Genomic DNA, 23635 nt, shown 5'->3' with positions numbered 1-23635 from the left:
CTGATTGTCAGGGCTGCGGTTTTGATTGGCGGTGTTTGGATTGCCGAGGTTCGTTTTCGGTTTATCGGCTACTACAGCACGTCTGGCGGAGAGCTCTTTAGTCAGTTCCCTCAGTTCGCGGAGTTCGCGCAAAATCCCCGCCACGTCGTTGTCGTCGTCGGTCGACTCGGAACTCCTCGGAGTGTGGTTGACACGCTTGTACGGCGTATCCTTTGCTAACATCCTGAGCGTGTCGTATTGTTCGCTCTGGGACTCCGTCGATGCGGATTTGGACATCTGGTCTTTCAGGGCGTCTTTTATGCTGGCTTTGATGGACTCCAACATCCTTTCTTGTTCCTTTTGCACAACGGCCTGTTTTTCCGCTTCCTCTCGATTGTACGCCATGGCTATTTTCCGTCTCTGTTCCTGAGTCAGACTATCGTAATCCATCGGGCTTTCGGAGCGGGGAAACGCAGCCTTGGGGTTTGCGTCGGGCAGCCCAGCGTCTCCGTATCGTCGGTGGAACGCGGTTGGGTTGTGGGGCTGCACAGCTGCAGGATACGGAAGGTAGACTGGATTGGGTTGCGTTTGATTGTGAAAGGCATAGAGTTGAGCGTGTTGCATGTCTTGCTGTTGTTGAGGAGGCTGTTGTTGCCGGTGTTGGTTTTGCAGGAGCTTGAGTATCTCGTCCACCTGACTTTGCGTCGCGGCCATCTCGCCGGCGTTACGAGCGTCCGACGTCTGTTCGGGTTCTCGGTCAAGGGGTTTCTCGTCAGTAGTGTCACCTGCGCAGAGTTTGGTTCCCGTGCCTGTTCGCCTACTGAATTCCCTGGCCCCTCGTAGAGTGAACAAGGCGTCTTCGTCCGGTCCCCTTAGCAAACGAGTAAATAGGTTATTCTGAACCTTCACGGCCTCTAACGCGTCTTTCAGTAGGCGCATTTCGGCCGTCTGATCCGCCACCATCTTTCGCAGAGCCTCCGCGTCTTGCTGGCCCACTCGCTCTGCAGATGTCAGAGTCTCTGGGGCGCAGAGGGTAGTAGATAGGCCGAGGGGCTTTTCGCCAGCGTCCAGTGCGGCGTCTTTCGAGCAGGAGAACCCCATTCTAGTCATCGTCGACGGCAAGTCCTTTGCCGACACCACCACGCAAAAACAACCCGGTCTCATGGGCCAAGAGACCAAACTGCACTCTTCCGTGACGGGCCCCTTTGCGTTATCCCCGACTGTACCTAAGCTAAAACCCGTACTGGTTTCTGGTTGCACGACGCCCGCCGCGTACTCCGTATCGGCCCTCGCCACGCAGCAATACAGAAAGGTTTTGTTTGTCGATCGGCTGTGCACGTGCCAGTAGCATTTGACCGAGCCGATCTCCTTCTCGGTCTTGTGCATGAACAAGGCCCTGCCCGGTTGAGGGTGACAAGCTCCGGAGAAAGACAAGTCGTTTGGCACAATGTATTCCAGCCTAGAATCCGGGTATATCTCGCCCGAGGCTACGCCGTACACGCTGCACATGCCCACGATGAACGTGTCCGCGCCAGAAGACTTTATAGCCTGCAGCGCGCCGTTGTATTGTGCGTCGTGTGTGCCGTAGCATTCTTTGCAAAAGATAGGAACGAACAGAGATCGGTCGCACCGCACGGGTTCGTCCGGGTATTGTTCCGGAGTCGCGTAGTCCACTAGGGTCATCGTCGATAAGTCGACGACAGCGCGCACGCTGTCGTCCTTGCGAACCTTAATGTACGCCCGCCGGTCCTTGGTTGCAAATACGGGACCGAGTCTCGATCCCATGGCTCCCGCCACGGCCTCGTCCATCGCGGCGAAGCGCACCGACGTCGGAGTCAACCTAGGCGAGCCTTCGTGTTAAACGTCACGTTGTCACCCCAGACAAATTCGTCGTCGAAGGCCAGTAATATCGTAAGAGCCACGCTCGATATATGCCGCACGTCAGCGACCGTACAGTACGGAGGGGTTCCTGTTACGGGGACGTCGCGGTGGTCGAGGGTTGCTCCTTGCGTCTTTGTCAACTCTGCGATCAACTCCGTTAATCTAGCGGCTTCCGACACTCTGATCTGAAACAGCCGTCCGAGATACGCACCGGTGTAAAGGCCGCCGCCGAGTCTGTCGCGCGTGCCTCGAACAGAACCGGTTTTGCACCATTTACAATGTTCGCTATGTACTATAGCTATTACGTTCTCGCCGGCCGAATCTCGATGTAAGCAGATGCCGCCGGTCCGAAAGCGATCGCAACAAACCGACAGCAATCCACCCGACACCGTGAGCCTGTCACACTGTATGCGCCCGACCACGCCGCACTCCTCGACTTGCGAAGATGAGCAACCGTCCGCACGGCGATTCACCGCCACTAACTCGGCCGAGGAGGTCTGAACACTGGACATCCTCCTCCGACCGCGCTCACCGAGCACGTTCTATAACCGCGACGACAACAACGACTAGTCGCCCCGCGGAACATTCTTCGTCGGGCGTCCGACCCTCTATTAGTAGATCTAACTCCTCGACGCAGCGAGGTTCCACGGAAGAAAACAGGCCTCGTGCAACCGCACCACGAGATCCAGGGTATTCCGTCGCTATGGCTTCAGATCCCGTGTTCAGCTTGTTTCCAGAGCCGTCGGACCAGGGCGTTCTCGAGTGTCAGCAAAACGGGGATGTCGATCGCTTCATGCAGAAGCAATATCCGATGTTATACGTCAAGTTAAACACGGACCAGCAGCCCGGTATCGTGGACGTCGAACTCTGCCCCCAAAAACAGTGTCGTCTATGCGAACTGGACCAAAACACCGCGGATGCGATCAAGGTACTCAAACCTCACGAAGTCAGGTCGTTTTTGGTGTCGTGCGGACAAAGGTTTACAACCGAAGAGGTCAACGTTCATCTGGGTCACACCGTAACGTCGGACGAAAACACGATCGGCGTACTGCAGAACATGTCGATAGACTTGATAGCCCGCTCGTACACATTAGCGAACCGTACTTCGCTACACATCATGAACCGCGTGACTACCCATATGGGTAAGGCGATACTGGTACCGGATCAGGACGTGGCCAAGATTCACAACGACGCAGTGAAACAATTCATCGGACTCACGGCCATGTGCCGAACTCTACTAAAACACCGGCCCGTAGATTCAAACGACAAGGGAGGGTCGCATCCTCTGCTATGACGCTGTGCAGCTGATGCTATCAGAGCGCCCTCCGTAGCTTTACCTCGTAAGCGGCACATTCGTCGTGACACCATGATCGCCGCATTCGCTCTGTGTGTGGGTTTGTTGTTGCCTTTCGCGGCATGCAGCCCCGTGGTGTACGACAACAACAACAACAACAACAACAACAACAAAAACAACAGAATCGCCAAGCCGTACGGATACGCTCCGTACGTCTGGATATCGGTTCTGAGATGCGCTGCGGGGACCAGCTGGTGTCAAGGTTACAGCAAAGGAAGCTTCGCCTTGACGGTTGACATCGCGGGGCGCGAGGATCCGAGTGACCAAACGTGTACACATTACTGCTCCGGGAAAATTTACGCGAGCTGGAGACCCGACAGGAGTGCTAGTGGCGATCTGAGTAGATACGAACGTCAAGGTGTTATGCTAGGCGCGTACGTGCTGAAGCTGGACAGAGACTCGTGCGTAGAAATACCAGGAAAGTTCCCGTGCGCAGATCGCGTGGTATCTTCAATTCCCATCAACAAGGTATCCGTAATGCTGCACGCCAATGAGAGAAACAGAGAGTATTTCTTCGGCGACGATCCCGCGGCGCAGTGCGACCCCGATCCCCAGTGCGCAACCTACAAATTGTTGAGAAGGACCTTATACGCAACCGAAGGGAAAAGGACTTGGCCCGACACCGACGACGTGCTGAGCATAAGAAACTCTCCGTACGCTTGCGTGTTATCGTACGTGGGCCTGGGCGACAGCGAGTCGATAGGCCTGTGCTACACTCAACTGGGCGACAACTGTTTTCGCTCAAACGGAAACACGTTCTGCATAGGACGAACCGATACCAACAGCGTGGGCATAACCAACGCCGACGAAGACGCCTCGGCCCCTATCGCTATGTGCGAAATATCTAGTGCCGCGGAGCTGCTGCGGAGAGATGTGCTATCGCGACCCACTACCGGTGAAATCGAAGCCTTCATCGCCTCCTCGTCCTGCGACGCTACCATAGTATCGGCGGACAACGCGACGTACGCCTCGGATCATCTGTCCCTGGACGTGGACATCGACAGGTTCCACGCGTTGAGCGAATTCGGGCACGTTATTCTCAGGATACCGCTGGACAGGTGCGTGGTCCCCGTGGCTTCCACAGACGGTGGGTACGCCTCGACGATGCAGAACATAGCTAAGACCCTGCACAAAACGGCGATTGCCACGTACGCGAGCGCCATCATGCTGGATGCCAGCGACTGGGGCTCCTCCGCTTGCTCTCGGGACAACGTAGATTCTAATGTAAGCAAGGTGGCGAGCGACGTGGCGCGGGCGATAACTGAGCTACGGGCAACCAAGCTATTCCTTCGTTTACCGAGAGATGTGAGACGTGTGAAGACCATGAACTTTGCGAGCCTTGGAACGTTCGAGGCCTTTGTCACCCCCCGACTGTTCGTTAACATGACCGAACCCAAAGACTGCCAGAACATGTGGACGAAAAAAGGGGGTTCGATCAAGGGCATCGTGCCGTACGTGCTGGCTGTATTACGCGGTGGCGTTAAGGCTAACAAGCTGATAGCTACGTTGTCGCTAACCGGGGGGCTGACGATTACACCCGTGGAGAACAACAACGTGACGGACGTCTCGAATAAAACCACGACCGAACTCACATTGGCCGACATGGAAAGTAATAACATTTTGAGATGCGAGGAAGACATGAACACGAAATGTTGCTCCGGATCGACGACGACCATGTGGGGCAGAAACGCGTTAGTCAACGCGACGTACACGTCTACGTCCCTCGAAACACTCAAGCAGTACCCCGAATTGATAGCGGTCGCGTTTGGTATCAACCAATTTGTGATCTCCCCCGTGGACTCGGATTTCAAGCGAAAGGTGCGCGCTAACACCCCCGCTATATCGAGCGTGACGTCCGCAGTCCACAGGCTTAGGGACTGGCGCAGACAACAGGCTGTGGCGGGGGTGTCGAGCGACACCGCATCCCGTGCCAGCGTGAGGAACAGGCGCTCCGCAAACTCAGTCGTGGGAACGGATTCCACGGAAGCTATCGCCGTCCCTAGAGAATACAAGGACCCTGCGTCGGGATCCAAAAATTGCCTCGACCCGCAGTATCAAGTCGGTCTCAGCAACAGACTCGTGTGTCCGGGGCTTATAATTTTGAACGGGGCCTTGGGGGTGTTCAAAGAGCCGTACAAGGAGATGTACAAGACAAGCTACGATAACATGTACATCGTGAACGTGCACACGCTGCAATCTTGCACGCCCGGCGAACCGAAACGCGAGGCCCTACTGTCCAGCACCCCGCCGCAGACCGCGATCAACATACACACGCTAGTACCCACCACGGACAGCAGTCACTACATGGTGGGTATACTGGACACCGCTACCGTGGTGGAGTACAAGCCTCCGGTTAACAAAGTGTGTAACGCCTACAACGACGGAGAGACCATCCACAATATGAACGTGGTGGCCGTGGACGACGGCTACACGGTGGATAAGCCGACGATCGAGGCCGAGCACGGATTGATAGTCAAGCCGGCCGAAGCGTTGTATTTCGTATCGAACTTTACCCACGGCATAGATTACATAAATATGGACGTGCGGTGTATCGATTACGACGTGAGCGCCATGCAACCGTGTCTAATAGCGATATGCGGAGGGGACGACAGTTGTCGAAGGAATTACGGCAGGCTGTGCAATTCCGCTCACGAGATTGTAAACGACGCACGCAGAGCCAGTGAATTTGTGCAACAGGGGCTGCGAGAGCTGGCCATGCAGGAACGGAAAGCGAGGATGTACGAACTACCGGACTCGGCGCCGTTTCCCTGGCTGGACAGGCCGCCTAAACCACGCGGCAGAAAGAAACGTTTCGTGGCCACGGGCATGGCGACCGCGGCGTTGGGGTTGGCCTGGCACACGTCGAACAGAGTTGATAAATTGGAAGAGCAGACGGACCTTTTGAAAAACAACTATGTCAAAATCTCTCAGGACATGGTCGAAGTCAGCAGGAAGCTCGATGATAATATAGCATTGGTGAATGGACGCCTAGACGAGCAGGAGATACAAATGCAGCGCAATACTGAGAAGGCCAACAAAAACTTTGCCCTGCTCAAAGAGACTATGATGAAAAACAGGGAAGCCTTGATGCGCGACATCAACGTCAAATTCTCCGTCACCATTAGCTACCAGATGTGGTACGCTCAGATGCAGAGCGTCACGCATCAAATGATGCAGGCGGCCATGCAGGTGAGGTTCATGGCCAGAGGGATCGAGAACTGTCTCAGGCAAATTGCATCGAAGCGATCCGGCAGTTGCCCGAGCGGCATGTCTGTGATACAGGAACACCCCGGATTGTCCGAATTCCCGACGGTCGCCACCGCTCTGTACAAAGACAGGAAACTGTTCATAGTGCATTCTTTGCCCAACACGGTGGAGAAAACCACAATCAGGGGTGTTATACCCATGCCCAAAATGAGCACCGACGGCATCCCATGTTGGCCCGATTACAAGGTGTGGCTGATAAACGGCAAATATTACGAGCCTTCGGAATGTCACGGAAGGTACTGCCGTGCACCCGAGCCTCATCACACGTACCTAAGATGCCTGGAAAATCCCAAGGACTGTAAGACCGTGTGCGCGCCGTGTCACAAAGGCGTATGCTATCAGAAGAACCAAGTCACTTGGATGGAAGGTGTCGCGACCGTGGAAATAGAATCGCCCCCCCTTAAACCCTTTTCCCGGACGCATATATCGCAAGGCCCGGTGTCCTTTGCGGATCTGTTAGAGGACAACGTGGCAGGAGGGCCTGAATTGGAGCTACTTACGAATATAAACACAAGCATAAAACTCATTAGTCTCCACGGTGAACTTGACAACATAAGCAGAAACATAGAAGCGTTTGATAAACGCTACGATGAGATAACCGCTAACAGGGTCACATTCGGAGGATGGCTTTCAGGTTTTGCCAGCGATGCCGCGCTGTGGACTTGTGTTGCTGTACTCATGGCATGGTGTACCGGCCTTTCTGCTGGGATAGCCTATACGATGTTTTGTGGAGGAGGAGGCTGCGGCGGCGGAGGTATTTCGCGGCCGGTTGGCGTGAAGCCTCGCTTTCGCCGAAGACCTAAGCTGCTATGAAAGGGTTGTCTGTTTCAAGACAACACGAACCCACTGCTTTCACGTCGGGGTATTGTAATTGTAATGCAATTGTCAGTGTCATACCTGTACGTTGTACATTGTTTGTGTGTGTGTGTGTATATATATGTATGTAATAAAAGTAAAAGAACTGGACTGTGTGGTGGCGTATGTATGTAATCCATTGTCTTGTGAAAGACAAACCCAAAACCGACCCCCCCCCCCCCCCCCCCCCCCCCCCCGTTCGTCGCAGAGCTGTATAGCTGTTGTGCTTTCGGTCAATATAAATTAGGACCAGGGTACAGTTTGCGCTTTCGTACTCGTAGTCTAACCAGAGTGTTGTTGATGATTTCTTCAGTGAGCCGGGAAAGCGGTGTGCGGTACATGCACCACGTTGCCCTCTGCGGGGAGGTGAAAGAAAAGCATCGTTAGACTTTGACATTTTCTACTGCTGTACTGCGATGGATACGCAGGGAGAGGACTGGGTTTACACTCTAGGTGCAACCGATGGGGTTTTCGTAAAGTGTGCTGTGACTTTAGTTCACACTGCCACACAACCCAACATAGTACGATGTAAGACTTCCAACTTTGGAGTTCTACGGCCATTGCCTGGTCGCAACGTCAACTTTGAGATGATATGCGAAGCTCTGAGGTTTATGTTGACAGCACCAGCCGCGCCACACCTTTTGGGCTTCACTATTCGGTGTCAACGCGTGTTGTGGGTAAAGACATTTTTTGTCACTCTCGTCTGCGACGAACCAGGCACCGTGCGGGAAACTGCAAAGATGCAGCCTTGGTTGATTAGAATTATGGGCCAGACTCTACTGCTTCATTTCTATCACGAGAGAGTGTTAACCCACATACTCGTAACTCACAAGGATCATACGCAAAAGATATCTAGAGAGCACGTAGGATGGATACCGTGTTTTACGGATCTCAAAGACGTGGCCGACGTGGATAGCGGGAGTTGCGTTTGTTCTACGCTTCGTGGACTGTGGACTGTCACAGACAGACATGCGTACTTTCGACAACGTGTGATGCCGACTATTACACAGAGACTAACGCGTTGCACTCGCGATGTTGCCGATACCGGTTATCGAGAATTACTACTGAACATCGCCCGACACGCGGGTTGGATATTGCAAGGATATAACACCAGATTGCAGGAGGTTGAGACGGTACACATCCTATCGATGCTGCCGGCGAATATGGGCCGTGATGTGCGACGCGTGTACCCAGTGCAATCTATGTACAGATTAACGGACTGCCAAGGCGAGTCGCGTGCAGAGATGTATACGTGCCAGGCGAACGAAGAGCCTATGGCGTTCGTGTATAATCTAAAACAATGGCTCTCCTGGGTAGATGAAACTCCTGAGCTACACGGGGTGCAAGGGCACGTCTCCGACTGAGATGCAACGGTCACAGTGCCCTGCAACAGCCGTGTCGCGTCCCAACCGATGTCTGGGTCCACCGTATCATATATGTTATTATCGTCAACATCTAATGTGTTTTGTTGTGACTCTGCGTACCCATGTTTTTTAGAATGCTGTATGTGGCTCGTACCAACGTGTTAGAATGCTGTATGTGACGACACAATAATAAAGACATTTGTATCATTCTACCATCGTGTTGTTTATTTTGTACATTGCACACAGATCAACAGAAAACAGGCAATCTACACTATGTGCACAGGACAATTCGGTTCAGGCGGTCTTCCGTATGCGTTACACGCTTCTTGGACCGTGACCTTGGTCACAGGCTCCCTGGCGTCATCCAAGTCCCTTTGTATGGCCAGAGTGAGCACTTGCTTGTTTATGTATTCCGAAGCATTGAGTTGCAGTCCCACGTTGTCCGACAATGTTTTAACTGCAGGAATCAGCCGCCGAACATCGAGTCTTCCTCTCAGAGCTCTGAGTAAATAGCGCAGACGCTGTCTCTCCAGCTCAGCCGAGTCCAGCTCTTTCTTGAGGTTCTGATACTCCTCCGTGTGATCCGCGACGAGCGCCGTCGCGGTGCTGTCTTTGAGCAGAGCGATGTTTGAGTCTAAACTCGATATGTCTCGCGACACCGTGTGTATCGCCACGTCGAGGTGCGCCTCCTCTTTCTTTCTCATGAGCACGAGAATATTTTCTTGTTCCATCGGATGCATGTATAACGAAGTGAAAAAGTTCACTCCGCAAGAGAGCAGCGCGTCCGTCAAACAGCACACGGCCTCGGTCAGCCTATCCGACACTCCGGTCCGCCAGCGAGGCATTGCGAGCGCAGCGCGATACCATTGTTTGTTTTTTTATGGGGGGGGGGGGTTATTTGGTTTTTTTTTTCCACCTCGGACGTTGGCTAGCACTGTAGCATGCGCGAGTATCGCGTACTCTCAAATATGCGGTTGAATATAGGAGTGATGAGCCGGTACGCGCTGTGAACCGGGGTGTTAGCAAACAGCCCCGTGCCGCTGATTCTAGGAGCCAGTCGATCGACCAGATTGCTCGTCGTTTCGTCGCTGACAAACTTGAGTTTCTTATCCGACGTGAGGCCCACGCCGTAAGTACCACAGAAAGCCACTCCTAATTCCTTGTGCATGATGTCCGTAATCCGTTTGTTTCCGCTGGCTCTGTCGACCGTGTCCTTGAAGGGGTCGTGCACGGCGTCCAATACGCCTTTGTCTAAGTCTACGACGTGCTGGGTTTTACAGAAAAGTCTCAGGTTGCTCTCCTCGCTACCTCTGCTCCGAGAATGCGATTTGGGCTTTACGGCGTGCACCGAAGTGAAAGGGTGAAGCAAGGTGGGTATGCAACTGTAACCTTCCGTCCGCATCCTCGGATCACGCGTCAACGAGGAGGTAAGTCTCTCCGAACGACCGGTCGTGAAAATGTAAGGTCTGCGGCCGCCGCAGGAAGTGTCGGATTCGGGGCAGAAGCCGTTAAACGCGTCCGCTACCACCACGTCGTACGGACCTTGCGTGTCGATGTGAACGTCTCCTCCTCGCAAGTCTTTCATGTACATGTTAGAAATGTATAACCCCGGGGAGTCCATCGTATCTGGGATGATCGTCGATTCGCAGTACTGGTTGACGGATAGCAGTTGATGAGTGTTGTGGCTGGTGGGTTTGCATATTACCCCTGTGCCCAAGGTGTACAGCATGGACTTCTGCGGCATGAGCGATATCCCGCAACCGGTAAATCGCAGACCTCGGAACATCAGATACGACAACCCCGAATAATACTTGGTGTCGTAGTGGTCCTGTATGACCCGGCGAGTCAACAGAGTGCTATAGTGTACTCCCAAGAGGAATTTGGCAAGGTAGTTGGTGACGCCGGTAAGTTTGTGTATCCTGACGGCCCACATGTACGTGACGATCGACGTGGGGTGAAAGCTCGCGTCGCTGCTCTCCGAGAACCCCGCGGTGGGAACGAAGACGTCTGTCGCGTCCTCGTAGCCTGCGCCCGGTGTCGTCTTTGAAAAGAAACACACACCGGTGATCTGGGGGACCGTGGGCATCTCACTGTTGGTCAGATTCAACTCGTTCTCTAGCCTGACAAGGTCCCCGTCCCGCACTACGGGGACGTGTCGGACGTCGCGATCGCGATCCCGTGACTCTGTAGTCCTATACACCCTAGCTCCCATAGCAGGCAACACTACCCAGTACATGATGTTGCAGTAGTCGATCTCGTTGGCGGTGAACGACGTCGGGTAACCGTGGTTGGCTTCGTCTCCATTTGAAAGGTTGTTGAACGCGACCATGTAGGGGAGCACCGAGTTGGTTCTTTCGCCGACGATTGCGTGAAATAGGAACAGCACGCCGTTTATGAGATCCTCCAATTGTACCAAGATCGTACGCTCCTGAGATGTAAATTCAGAGCCCCCTTCTTTAGCCAAAAGCCGTCTGTGCAGCGCGATCGTGCAGATGGGATCGGTTAACAGGGACCAGTACTTTCTGGATGTCGGCCACTCCGCTTCGCTCATCAGCGCGGTTAGCGTGAAGGTGTTCGCGAACGCCTCGTTTCTGACTGTCAACATGGCCTGGATGCCGGGGCTGTGTAGTAGCGCGTGGTCGATAAACTCCAAGCCCGAGGTTACGCTTTGCGCTTGCGTGGTTTTGCCAAAACGTGCGAGCAACTCGCTTCCGATTTGGGCTATTTCGTTCTCGATGGAGTTCATGCCCGAGGAGTTGAACAGCGCGAACCTAGGTCTCACGAGCCACCGGTCGTCTTGCGGTATCACCATGTGTCGCGTGTCGAACTCCAAGAGAGACGCCGGGTTGTTGGTCTTCGCGTACCAGTCTCTAGTCTTAGCCAACGCGATCATCGTCGCTCTGGTGATCCGTGTGCGTTCTCCGCCGGTCATCAGAGAATCCACCTCGGTTTGCAGAAATCTCCTTCGCTCGGCGGTGAACAGTTCCTTGGGGTTCCCTCTGGCGTGAAGACTACGAAGCGTGACTTCTACCACCGCCCCGTCGTATCTGTGCAGGAAGGTGGACGACGGCGACCTCTGCGCCACGTGTTTGAAGTTGAGCTCGTCCGCGTCTTTGGTGTCGAGCAAAGTGTACGGATTCAATTGCGCGACGGCGGGAGCGGTGCACCCCACCGTGAAATACTCCCACTTAAAACCCTCTGAATTGGAGAAGGCTTTGTGCTCGGTGGAAGTGTTCCTACTCACGCCGTGTTCCATTTGCACGCCGTCCACGCGTACGATGGGTATCTTGTCGGTCGGTCCGCCGCCTGCCATTATGTAATTCACCTTGGTGGACTCTTGAGACAGAGACCCCTCCACGAAAGGCAGGCCCGTTCCCAGAGAGCTGTGGTGCGCTACTTCTTTCATTACAAATTGGTGACCGTCGGACGCGTTGACCGTTTCGTTGTCCATGGTGTACACCGCAAACTCCGGCGAGAGGACGGTGTCCTCTGTAACTATGTGAGACCTCGAGGAGCCGGAGTGCTGCTGGGACACTATTCTAAATAAGCTCTCGCCCATAATCAGAACCTCTGGGCTTTCGCTCTCTAACACTCTCCTGGCGTTTTCCAAAGCGCAAACGAACGTGTCGGGCTGTATGTTCACCATGCCACACGTGAGCTCGGCCATGGTCAACACGTAGTCGAGCCGTTCGGCGCGGCCTGCCGTTTTGGTCTGCCGGGCGATTCTGTCGATTAGCGTGGGCTGAGCCGCGCAGTATTGCAAGACTTCGCACGTTCTCGTCAGTTCCCAGGCCGTGCTGGCCATCTCCAGCTCTCTCGTGATGAGGTCGACGGCGACCGACGGCACCGTCACGCTCAGCAGACTACCGAATTGCATGGTCACAACTTTGGACGTGGGCCTGAATTCCTCGCTGTGCACGGTGGTCTGCACTCCGTTGGTTATTGTGTCGTACGTGCCATGCTGAGCTTCTCGTTGATCCGTGATTCTGTACTTTCGGAAGAATTTCGTGCCCGTGGGCACCTTGTCGTCCGGGATTAACATTTTGTAAACGAACCCCCCCAGCAAACGGCTCGTTTCTCGCTGTTGTCGAAACAGAGTCACTCCCATGTGAGCCTGGGACATCAACAGAGTTACGTCCGTGACCACGCTCGTGTTGGCAGCGGAGGATCTGATCACTTTGTCGACAATGTACTCGGCAAATTCACTATTTGGGTTTCTGAGAAACCCGGGGGCTCCGATCAATCTGGCCACAGCTTCCACCGGTTTCAGCTTGTAGCTGCCCGGGTCCATCACTACGATGTTCATGATTGCTTGTTTCTTTGTAGATCCACTGCGGTACTGTACTACTACACTACGAATGCTCTAGATTTCACACGGGAAGAGCGACCGATCGCCTTGATCTGTGTCCTGCGCGGTCCAAGGGGGAGTCGCTGTAGAGCCTTGGACATTTCATGGGAGCACTCGTCGTAGTACATTAGTAAACTCGAATCACCCCCGTGTCGCTTCAGCAGTCTGTCCGCAACGAGCGCATCCGCGGTGGCCTCTATCGCGTCTCGCTTGAGTCTAGACAACTTCAACGCTCTCCGCCGAAATTCCTTCTGGTTACTTGAGTCGTCGTCGTCCTTGTCCTCGTCCTCGTCCTCGTCGTCATCTTCGCTGTCCTCGAATTCCTGATAATACTCGCCGCCGCCGCCCATGTAGCCGCGCACAGTGTCCCTGTTTTGACACAGGCAGCAAAGCGCTCTGAATAACATCCACACCATCCCGAACCGACAGTAGGCAAACGGTCACACGCTCGTATTAAAAAGCAGGTGATAATAAGTATATTTGAGGATAGAATTGTTAACCGGACTACATACTGGTAAAGATTAGAGGGGCTGGGAATTCAAGCCATTGTCATGGCGTCGGAACGTGCGCTGGTGGAGAAACAGTTAGCGGAGGTGGCGTTGAGAGACAGGCCGTGTTCGCACGACCTTTACAGGTTTAGAAGGAACGAGCAGCAGTGTAAACGAGATGCGTCCCGCCTCGTCGACTACAGAGATTACGGGTTGATACCGATTCATCGCGACGTAGAGTCTTGGATTTACGTGGCCGAGGATCCTCAGTTGGCCGTAGCCGTGGAAGAGATTGTCAACACGTTCAATCCAAATCTGTCCATAGAGTTGTTGTTGTACAACGTGTTGGGGAGCAACAACGAGAGTGCCACATGCTTAGTTCGGTACTTGGTGAACTATTACTCCTCGAATCGCGTGTGCGAGCACATCAAGAACACGTTGCGCAATATGATCCGTTGGACTGTATTGGCGGGGTTCGTGCCGTGCATTTTTGTCCCGTGGCAAAGGATAAGGAAGATAGGCGTGGGACCTTCGAGCAGAGCGAGTCTGAATGCTTTGGTGTCCTCGGACGTGAGGACGCTCAACAGACGTCGGCAATCCGACCGGTACTGTTCCTGTGCTCCGCGACTGGACAAGCGGCATTGCAAAAGGTCCCTTTTCACCAGCGTGTACGACACGCTGAGTCCCCGCGAGGCCGTGGCCGAATCCGTCCAAGAGCTCCGTGCGCACGAGCGAGCCCTGCCTTCCGTTTTACACGTGCCGCTCGACAAACTGACCGCCGCCCTTGAGCTGCTAATGAGCAGTTGCGTTCCACAGCCCCAAGTGTCGGTGGTGTGTAAAATCGTAGGAGATTGGATAGATTGCGACGCCGGGCTGAGACTCAATCCCATAAAGGAAACAGAGCTTAAGATGGCCACCGTCGGGCTGTGGGGTGTGATGAAGACGTTCGAACACGGTAGATGTCCCGTCGTTCCCGAATGCAAGGCCTCGTCGTGCGTGGCTTTCTTCGACGTCGAGACCGGCCTCGTCACAGCTGCGGTAGACGGCATTTTGTATCGGCACATACCGATGTGGGAAAGCTCTTGGACGGCCGGGGCGGACGGTTCCACGCTAGCCAAAAGGGTACACGAGACGGTCAAATGTTGGGCCGCTCTTTTCCGTAACATCATAGCCGGGTTAATGAAGGCGTCGGGCCGACAGGTTTATACCAGCGGGGGAGCGGATCGATCTTCGTTGACACACTTGGCAGATGCCATTCTCTCAGGTAGAGCAGACCAGACGCTGGCGACGGGCGTTTCCGTCAACGGAAACGCATCGGGGAGACCGCTCCTGGACAACTTGTCTCGCTTCATGACCGCCAACAACAGCACGGACATGTTCGGGTTACCGGCGTCCGAGTTGCCCGACTTCTTACTGCGATCCGGAGTCGGCGGTACGGTCTCGGAACACAAGTCAGCCAGCGTGGCGCACAGCTTGAGTAAGATGATGGCGACCATGATCTCCGAAGGACAAGAGATTCTGGTGGTGAGAAAGTTTTTGGAAGAAGTGACACGGCGGCCTCGCGCGGCGGTGGACGAATTGAAAAAAGTGTGTAAAAATAGTAAGTTGCTTCAAACGGCCGATCTCATAGCGAGAAAGCTCGAGCGTGACGCCGACGGGCAGCAGGAACAGGGACCCGTCACGGAGCTTGGGTCGGACGTCAAACTGGTGTGCAGCTACCCGTCCGCGGTGAGCGTCGCTCACTTGGAGGAGACGTTGAGTATGTGGACAAATTTCTGGCGGAGCGCACTATCCGGCTTCAATCAATTCAGCAGAAGACATAACACGATACAGTACAATAACAGAGACACGGTTCGGGAGTTGGAATCAGGGTCCCCCGTTCACACTTTCCACTCGATGCTGGTGACGCTTTTGAACACGTCAGGCTTAGTGTTTGCGGACAGCTTGTCCGGACGAAAACCTGACTCTTCGCTCACGGTGAACGACGTTATGCTCACGCGGGACTCGCTCCATCCCGTAGCGTATGGGCTATTGTTGGCCAACAAACTGGGACTGAGGCCTTCCGACGTGAGATGCGAACATCACGTTAGCCCACCCGAGAACCTGGACTTGTTTACATCACCAGGCACCTACGCCGCATCCCCTGAGACGGATGCGATGCAAGCTGGGTTCGTTCGTCAGCGGGATCATCGGGGGGGACCGGCGACCGAGAGTCTCGCAAAGGCGCACGCCGATCCACGGTCACGGTCGCCAACGAGACAAAAGAGGGATCTCGGGGAACGTCTCCGCCGAGATCGACACGGTGAACGGAAGGGGAACTTCCGCGAGACGGCTCGTCCTGTGTGACGATCGCATCGCACGCAGGATCGTCCGCTGTGTCGGCCGGCAAGGCCGAAGGCGTCTCCGGTCGTGCCATGTCGCTGGAGGCGACGAGCGAGACCTCAGATGTGTCAATCCTTGTCCTGTTACGTGTTTTGTATCTGTGTACATTTCTGTTTTTCACATTAAACTTTGGCGTAACATCACGTCGTCTGTGTTGCTTCTCTCCGTGTATCGGTGTGTCACAGCAAAGGGGTTTGGGCTTTTTGCAGACGGCGACACTGTCCGTGTCTTGTGACGCGAGAGTACGCTTTCGTTTGAGGGTTTCAGTTGGAGGCGAACGCGGCGGCGAGCCTTTGGGCGCCTGCTGTCGCCGGGAAGGTTCGTCGTCGCGATGGGTTTGCGCCGTTTGCTCCCGTGCGCACGAGTCGACCAGTAGCGCAGTGTCGGGATCCAGCGTCGTGTTCGCCAGCGCTCTGTCGTCGATCGCGATGGCGATGCATTGCTGTTTGCCGAATAGCTGGACTACCCCTCTTATCATCCACAGAGGTTCTAGGCTAAGTTCCTTTAGCTCTGATAGAGGAATCCGTAGCCATAAGGTTCGCTGGTTAGATTCCGCGACGGTGCATATAGCGGCTTCCAGCGACACGCCGTTATCGCGTAAGGTTTGGATGAACATGTTTGTCTGATGAACGGGGGATATTTTAGTCCCCGCGCAGCGTTTGTGTTTCTCGGTGGGCTTGTATTGAACGAAGGCGTATGCTCCGTTTATCTGCGTCACTCCTATCAAATAGTCCAACGTGACCACGTCGTCTTCCATCGCCTCGAGAAATCTATCCGACTCGGATGGGGTTGCTATCCGGTCGGTGCCTCGGGCTGGTGGTTTGTAGGTGTAGGAGAGCATGTTCAGGACGTCAATTCCTTCTCCAAGTATTGGAACGTAGCGTCCAACGCGGACGAGAAGTCTCGATCCGATAGAAAGTGCGGAAGGTTTAACTCGCCGAGGCTTTGTCCGATCTCACACATGCCTCTCGCATCTCGGGGTCTGTAAATAGGGTCCCTCCAACCCGAAGCGCGATCCACGACCCATCTGGGTTTATTGTCGCGATCCACCACTTGCCACGCCGTAACGCTGTTCCCCCTGGACGCGATTTCAAAAAGAGCGTGCTTCCAAAACACGGTACTGTCAAAAGAGACCTGACAGCAAGGGCACAGCGACGCACACCCGCCGTCGGCTCGCACGTTTGGCTCCCCATCGACAGCCCCCGCCTCGTCCAATACGTCTAGGGGAACGGTGAACGCGGCCGCTCGACGAGAACCGGTGTCAGGGTCCGGGTCCTCGTGAGCCGTAACGCTCTCGGGTATCATCTTCAGATAACCAAACACATTCCCCGTCGACAAGTACAGAAAATGCCAGTCCCCCGTCAGCGCATCGCATCGAGACGCAGACGCCAGTTGGTCTTGTGCGTCGCGACCTTCAAGTCTCTGAAGTTCGTGTATGTAGTCCTCTATCGCGTTCAGGCGTTTGACACAGTTCTCGACAATGTCTCGCAAATCGGCCACTTGCGATTTTATCTCGGTCTTCGCTCTAGTCACAGCGTCCGATCTGCCAGCCGAAACCAGTGCCGATTCAAAGTGTCGATTGATCATGCCCCACACTTTTAGCACGTCGTCAGAAGCGACACTCGGCGGGGGGTTCGTCGCGTTGCATCGGTCGGCCATGGGAAGCGATGTTCGGTGTTAGCGTAGCGCCCACACACACACACACACACACACACACACACACACACACACACACAATAAACCTTACGGGCTAGTAACCGTAAGACGGCTCTTTACAGGTCCGTTTCGTTGTAGGGCCGTATCACTTTAGACAGTCTAGCGTTTCTTATCGCCCTGATCAAAGTTTGCGACGTGTATCCCAATTCACGGAAGTCCACGTCCTGCAGAGACGGGAATCCCTCGGGCGCGCGTCTGCCGGGGTTTCGTTCGATACCGACAGCGACCGTGGCGATCAATTCCACTCTCGCTGTGACTTTGCGTTCGAGGCTGAGGTAGGCTTCGTGCGACGTTAACAGCTTGGCGTGCAGTGGACTAGGGTTGTCGAGTAGCCAGGGTACAATGTGGATGAATTCTGGGTTTTTCAAATGATAATTGGTCAGGACCTTGTCCTGGAAAGAGGTCAGTTTACTCCGGTGTTGCTTGACGAAGGCGCCCTTGACCGAGGCCCTGTACTCGCTCCAGTGTCTCGGGTGGCTGCGATCCGTCACGTCGACGAAATGCAATTCCGTGAGGTACACCAAACAGAGTTTCTCTTTAGCGGTCAGCATTCCGCGTCGCTCTTGGGATAGCTCGCAGCACAGCCTGTTGAGATGAACGTGGATCTCGAGCAGTTTGGCCACTGTGTCCAGCGCGTGGGGCAGGTCCTCGGTCACATCTTTGACTTTCTGCGAATTGATAGACATGGAGGAAAACAGCTGATGTCTGTTTTTCTCGCCGGCCACGTTGACGGAGGAGAAGAAGAAAGGCGTGTGGAAATGCGTCTTTGTGTTTTTCATGCGTATCACCACCGTGAGCGGGTTGGCCGCGCCGTATATGTAGCAAGTCAGATTCTCGTTGCTGACCGTGAACGGTTTGGTCGACGTGACGCACGTTCCCAGCATCAGCGAGACGGTATCGAAAACGCCTCGGAAATAGGACTGGAGCAGATACTTTGCGTTAGACGTGTAGTTGGCGCTTCGGCTCGGATTCGACGAAAACTCTATCCTGGTGTTTTTGTACCCGTGTTGAGAAGACAATCTCTTCTTGTCCGAGACGAAGCGCAACCTGCTGAGCCTCCTGGTCTTCGTGGTGTTAGACTGCAATTGTCCGTATCGTCTGTGCCTCTCGGAGAACACCGTGGCGTTGAACTTTTGATTGCCCACGGTGTTGACGTGTAACACGTGCAGAAGTACCCCGTTTGCCAATTGTACTACGCAGCTCCCCGTTGTTCTCAGAGTAGCGTTGGCGCATTCACTTAGACGACTGTCGCCAGCAGAGACGTTTTGCCATTCACAGTGTTCCTCGAGGGTCGTCGCCAGAGCGTTCGGACTGGGCTCTGTACGGCTCAGGTTTGCGAAGCCAGCGGCAAAAGGTCTCGTTGCACTCGAAGTCCAAAAGCCACAGGGCCCCGAGCCAGCAGAGTCGCGATAATCGGGATTCGTATAAGCTGTTGTTGAGCGTATGTTGTCTGCTGCGCTTATTACGGTGGTGCTCGGTCTGCCGAGGTGACACCGGACACGTCGTCCGTCGCGATACGTGTTCTCTGCGGTATCGGTCATGGCGCTTGGAGATGGGGTCGTGTCGCCCGTGTGCGAATAGAGCCGCGCGCAGTTCCACGGGGCACAGGGCGAAAGAGTTTTGCGGTGTGGTGAAGAATCGTTCGACGTTGTGCAGCAAAAGCCGTCTATTCCCCGAGTACACCAAGACCAAATGAGACCAAAGTAATTCCACCGCTACCTTTGTGTCCACCGAAACGTCGGGCGACCTAGCTACGTCTCCCCATTCTCGAGGCGGGGAAGCCGAAAGGTTGTCGATCAAATATTCCGCCGCTCTGAGCTCGTACGCCAGCGTGGGGTCCGGTGGGCAACTAGCCACGCGTCGCAGGCGCGATAACAGCGATCGGGCCGTAGAGCCGGCTCGATCGTGACAGTCGGCCGCGAAACACAGCTTACAGTAAAGCGGCAGCAACGCGTCGACGTACTTGACAACACACGGGCCCTTTGGCACTAGGGCGGAGAAGTGCCCGTGCCTAGCTTCTTGGAAAGGAAGGTACGATCGGGCTAGAGGCGACCACACGTACGGACCGTTTGTCAATTCCCTGTGCTTTACCAGACATTCTATTAAGGCTTCGTCGCACAGGCGAATTTCACGCTCGGTCGCACGTTCCAGCTCGTCCACCAAGTATCTCAGAAAGCCGTCGTATTTCAGAATGCTCACGTGTCCTGCGGGCCGACGTCGGCCCGGATCCGACAAAGGTGCGCCCGAACAGTTCTTCGTCGCCACGGCCATTAAAGCTTGCTACGGCAAATTGTCAGATTGCGTGGAGCTCGAACGACCGACCGAACACGATGCCAAGCGACCTAGGGTGGACGCTCTGCCCTCGAACGCACAGGCCAAGCGCGACGGGACCACCGCTCTCGACGCGGAATACAGGCGTGTGTATTATGAGCTAAGGACTAGAGCGCTCGGGGATATGCGAACGTTGGTGAGAGAATACGTAGAACGTATGAGCACACCCTCTGCCTCTTACGACTTCATGAACATATATGGCATATGTGCGTTCAATCCGCCCGTCGCGCTTAAACAGAACCCGTCCGAGAAGCCCGTGTGTAAGTTCACGCGTGCTCAAGCGGGCCAGCAGCAGCACGACCGGCTAGTCTCCGTCACCGGGATACTCAATCCGCTCGTGGCGTCCAGAGTCCAACACGGGGAGTTGAGCCTGAGTCCTTGTCAGGAGGCCGATTATCACAGAGCCTTGGAGGAATACAGCAGAATAACCCCGCGCGCCAAGATGCGACTACCGAGGGTGTCGCACTCGAATCTGGGCAGTACATTGGGCAGCCTGGAACAACAGTTTATCTTTACGACGCGAGAGGACCTGCACACTTTGGGCTGTGCGTATCGTAGGATCGTACTCATGGTAGAACTGTTGCATCTCAACACACTTCATTTCCTTCACGCTTGAGAGAGAGAGAGAGCGATGTGAATAAGCACACTCGTGTCCGAGAAGTATTGAGTTTATTACATTTAGGTGTACCACAGTCCCCTCAGCTACTCGGTCCATCGTCGCCCATGAGACGGTTGTGATGTGCGTCAAGTCCACATTGCGCATAATCTGATTGCGTGCGCGCGTGTGCATGTGCGCACCACATCTCGGAGATATATAAGCAGTTACCCTGTGCACTATCATTATTAATTCTTTGTGAATCACCTGGAACCTACACGTGTGATCGACCATGGAAACTTTGCTCTCCACCGATCCTCAAACGTTGTACACGGAAGAATGCGCCGCTCTGGCGCTCAATCTACCCGGTACTCTCGCAGACGACCCCTGCGCAAGCACTGTGTGGAATCGAACGAAGACCACGTTGACGTTCGCTGCCTGCTATCCACGTTTGCTAGCTTCTACGAATGAGTTCGACAACGCTGCTCGCGACATGCTAACAACGGCCGGGGTATGGGGCGACTTCAGAGACGCCTGTAAAGCCGCAATATCGTTGGTACACGCTGACAAATTTCCGGACACCGACATAAAGGCGTGCCGTACGTATGTGTGCGAATGTTTCCCCGAGCGAGCTGAGCGCCAGACGGTAGACTGGCTTACCCGCGAGACGTGTCAGATGAAGGAGACGTACACGTTGTGTCGCACATTCTACTTTGGAACAGAGAATGAGAAAATGCCCGCCGCCCGCAAGATCGTCGACGCAATTTCGGTTCAGCCATACACAAAGTCGCGGTTGTTGAAGGAACTCGTCCGAGCGATGATGGTTTTGGCTCACATTCCGATGTCCTTCGGTCGTCTGAAGGGTATTTTCCTCAAAACCGTCGCGATGTGGTCCAAGCTCACCGCAAGATTAGAATCGTGCGCAAAAGTGACCCTGAAACTGTGCGGTAACGTGAAGCCGTACCTGAGGGTGAAACTCATGGCTTCGCTTCTCAGGGAGGTGTGGACGGCCGGTGGGATCACGCCGAACGAATTCCATCTCGACGACGAAAATCTACTGCTTTTGCAACCTGACCTGAGCTGTGACAATGTTTATTTTGCTCCAGACATAACTTTGGTGTGTAACCTGAAGAAACAATGTGTTGGAGTTGTACACAAACAAAGCCACTCCGATACCAAAGAAATGGAGACCGGATATTTCAACATGTTGGCGTACGCTGTCATGGAAGCGGCCAGGAGAACAAACGAGCTTAACGATTCCCCCACCGCTTCTTCGAGCAAAGCGACGACGTCGCAATCGGCATTCAGACTCAAGTATGTGAAAGTGGACGGCGTGCCCTCCGACAAAGATGATGTGTCAGACTACATGGAAATATGCACCTTGAGCGCTACACCGGCTAATGTGTACGGTTTCGCCATCTGGAACGAAACGCTCTGGAGAGAAACACGCCAAAGGCTCGAACGTTCCGACTCTAGCGGCTATTGAGAACAAACACTCGTGTGGCGGCCGCAATGCCACAGATTGCAGCGACTAACGATAGTGGGATATTGCAACATGCTGTATGTGACATGATGATTGTGTATGTCCTGAATAAAAAGAGAAACTCGATGGAACCTGTTCTTTTTCAACGTGTCTTTATTTATCACAAGCACAGTACACCGAACATACGGCAACAACCAAAATATCAAATCAAACACGACACTCCACTAGAACGAGTGTGGGGTTTTTTCGCTCTCAGTCCCCTGACCGAGAGCGAGAGTCCCCAATTGACAGTCCTTATTCCAAAGATTTGGGATCCAACCCATACACCTCTGGTTGTAGGCAAACAACCCGTCCGACGGGGGTCCGCGGACTACGAAGGGTCCGTTGGCGACAAAGTGTCCAAAGAGGGTCATCGTTCGTCACACTCCCCGCAACATAGAGGAGGCCTTGGTGTAATAGCCTCAATGTGCATGCTGGTGACTATAATGGCAGTCTAGAAATGTAGTATACAGTTTTCGATGTCTTGTGTTTTGTATTATACTGAGTGGGACTTTATTATTGTGTGTAAGAAACCAATAAACTCTCTTGGGGTGTATAAATCACTTTATTGTATTATGCGTGATTAATAGTACATACAAGAATGATTAATAGTAGTACATACAAGAATGATTAATAGTACATACAAGAATGATTAATAGTACGTACGTTCAAGAAGATAAAGGACGATGCTCATATACAAGATATATAAGATGCGCATATACAAGATACACAATCCATGACAGCATGCAAAAGCTACTCTGAAACCCCCAACCCCCCCAAAAAAAACCAAAAACATAAACCACTACCAAGGAATATAAAGTCACTGCATTGTAGTATGCGTAATATAACCACATACAACACATAAACCAACCCAACAAAACAAAAAAAATACACCATAAATGAAACCCCCATAAACCAACCCCAGAAAACAAAACATACACCAATACCAAGGAATATAAAAAAAAATCACTGCATTGTAGTATGCGTAATATAAAAGACCGCATTCAACATAAATGACCATGCGTGTGAACAAATATGTAATACAACATCAATGGCATTACACATAGACTAAACGTCAACATACCCCGTACTGCGGCACGTAAGGCAATAAGCACCTACTATCTCCTCTGTGGGAGTTGTAGGCGCATGAAAAACAAAAAAAAAACAACCCCAAGAAAAACAAAATAAGTACCCACAGTGGGAAGTTAGTGGGCACATCAGGTTGAAGTTAGTAGACACATTCGTTTACTGACAAACAGCATTGTTTGGATAGAGCTCAACAGGTAAAAATGCAGCCCCGTCACTGCTTGCCAGTTTGCACACAAAAAGGGTACCCAAATGCTCTTTCTTTACCGGGTTGATTGTTAGCATACTGGCAACACCTACGCCCAATGCGGATTTGGCGATTGAGGACGGAACAGTTGTCTCATACAGGGATGAGTCGTTCCATGGTAAGAACTTTGGTTCATTGGAGCCTAACCGTGTCAACCAAAATGCCTCCCCCATGATACCAGACACCTGGCCGTCACAAAGTATGGTCGTCGGCTTACCAA

The 23635-nt window shown here is 53.6% G+C and overlaps 1 protein-coding gene and 1 long non-coding RNA gene across 2 annotated transcripts in view; one reads left to right on the top strand and one right to left on the bottom strand.

Moving 5' to 3' along the window:
• Window positions 1-23635, bottom strand: part of LOC147336347 (uncharacterized) — a 397968-nt gene that overhangs the window by 208513 nt on the left and 165820 nt on the right. The gene's annotated exons all lie outside the window — the stretch shown is intronic.
• On the top strand, window positions 3227-7294 carry LOC147336362 (uncharacterized). The gene has a single exon (XM_086287786.1). It carries the CDS (start codon window positions 3227-3229, stop codon window positions 7292-7294), a length of 4068 nt encoding a protein of 1355 aa, XP_086143912.1.

Source organism: Aulonocara sp. 'chitande type north' Nkhata Bay, linkage group LG3, assembly GCF_057382095.1.
Source record: "Aulonocara sp. 'chitande type north' Nkhata Bay isolate Kocher_YH1m ecotype deep benthic linkage group LG3, A_spYH_male_GT1.1, whole genome shotgun sequence".
Lineage (NCBI taxonomy): Eukaryota > Metazoa > Chordata > Actinopteri > Cichliformes > Cichlidae > Aulonocara > Aulonocara sp. 'chitande type north' Nkhata Bay.
This window is presented reverse-complemented; position numbering and strand designations above follow the sequence as displayed.

Coding starts and splice junctions, on each gene's coding strand:
- LOC147336362 (XM_086287786.1), top strand. CDS start 3,227: ATGATCGCCGCATTCGCTCTGTGTGTGGGTTTGTTGTTGCCTTTCGCG.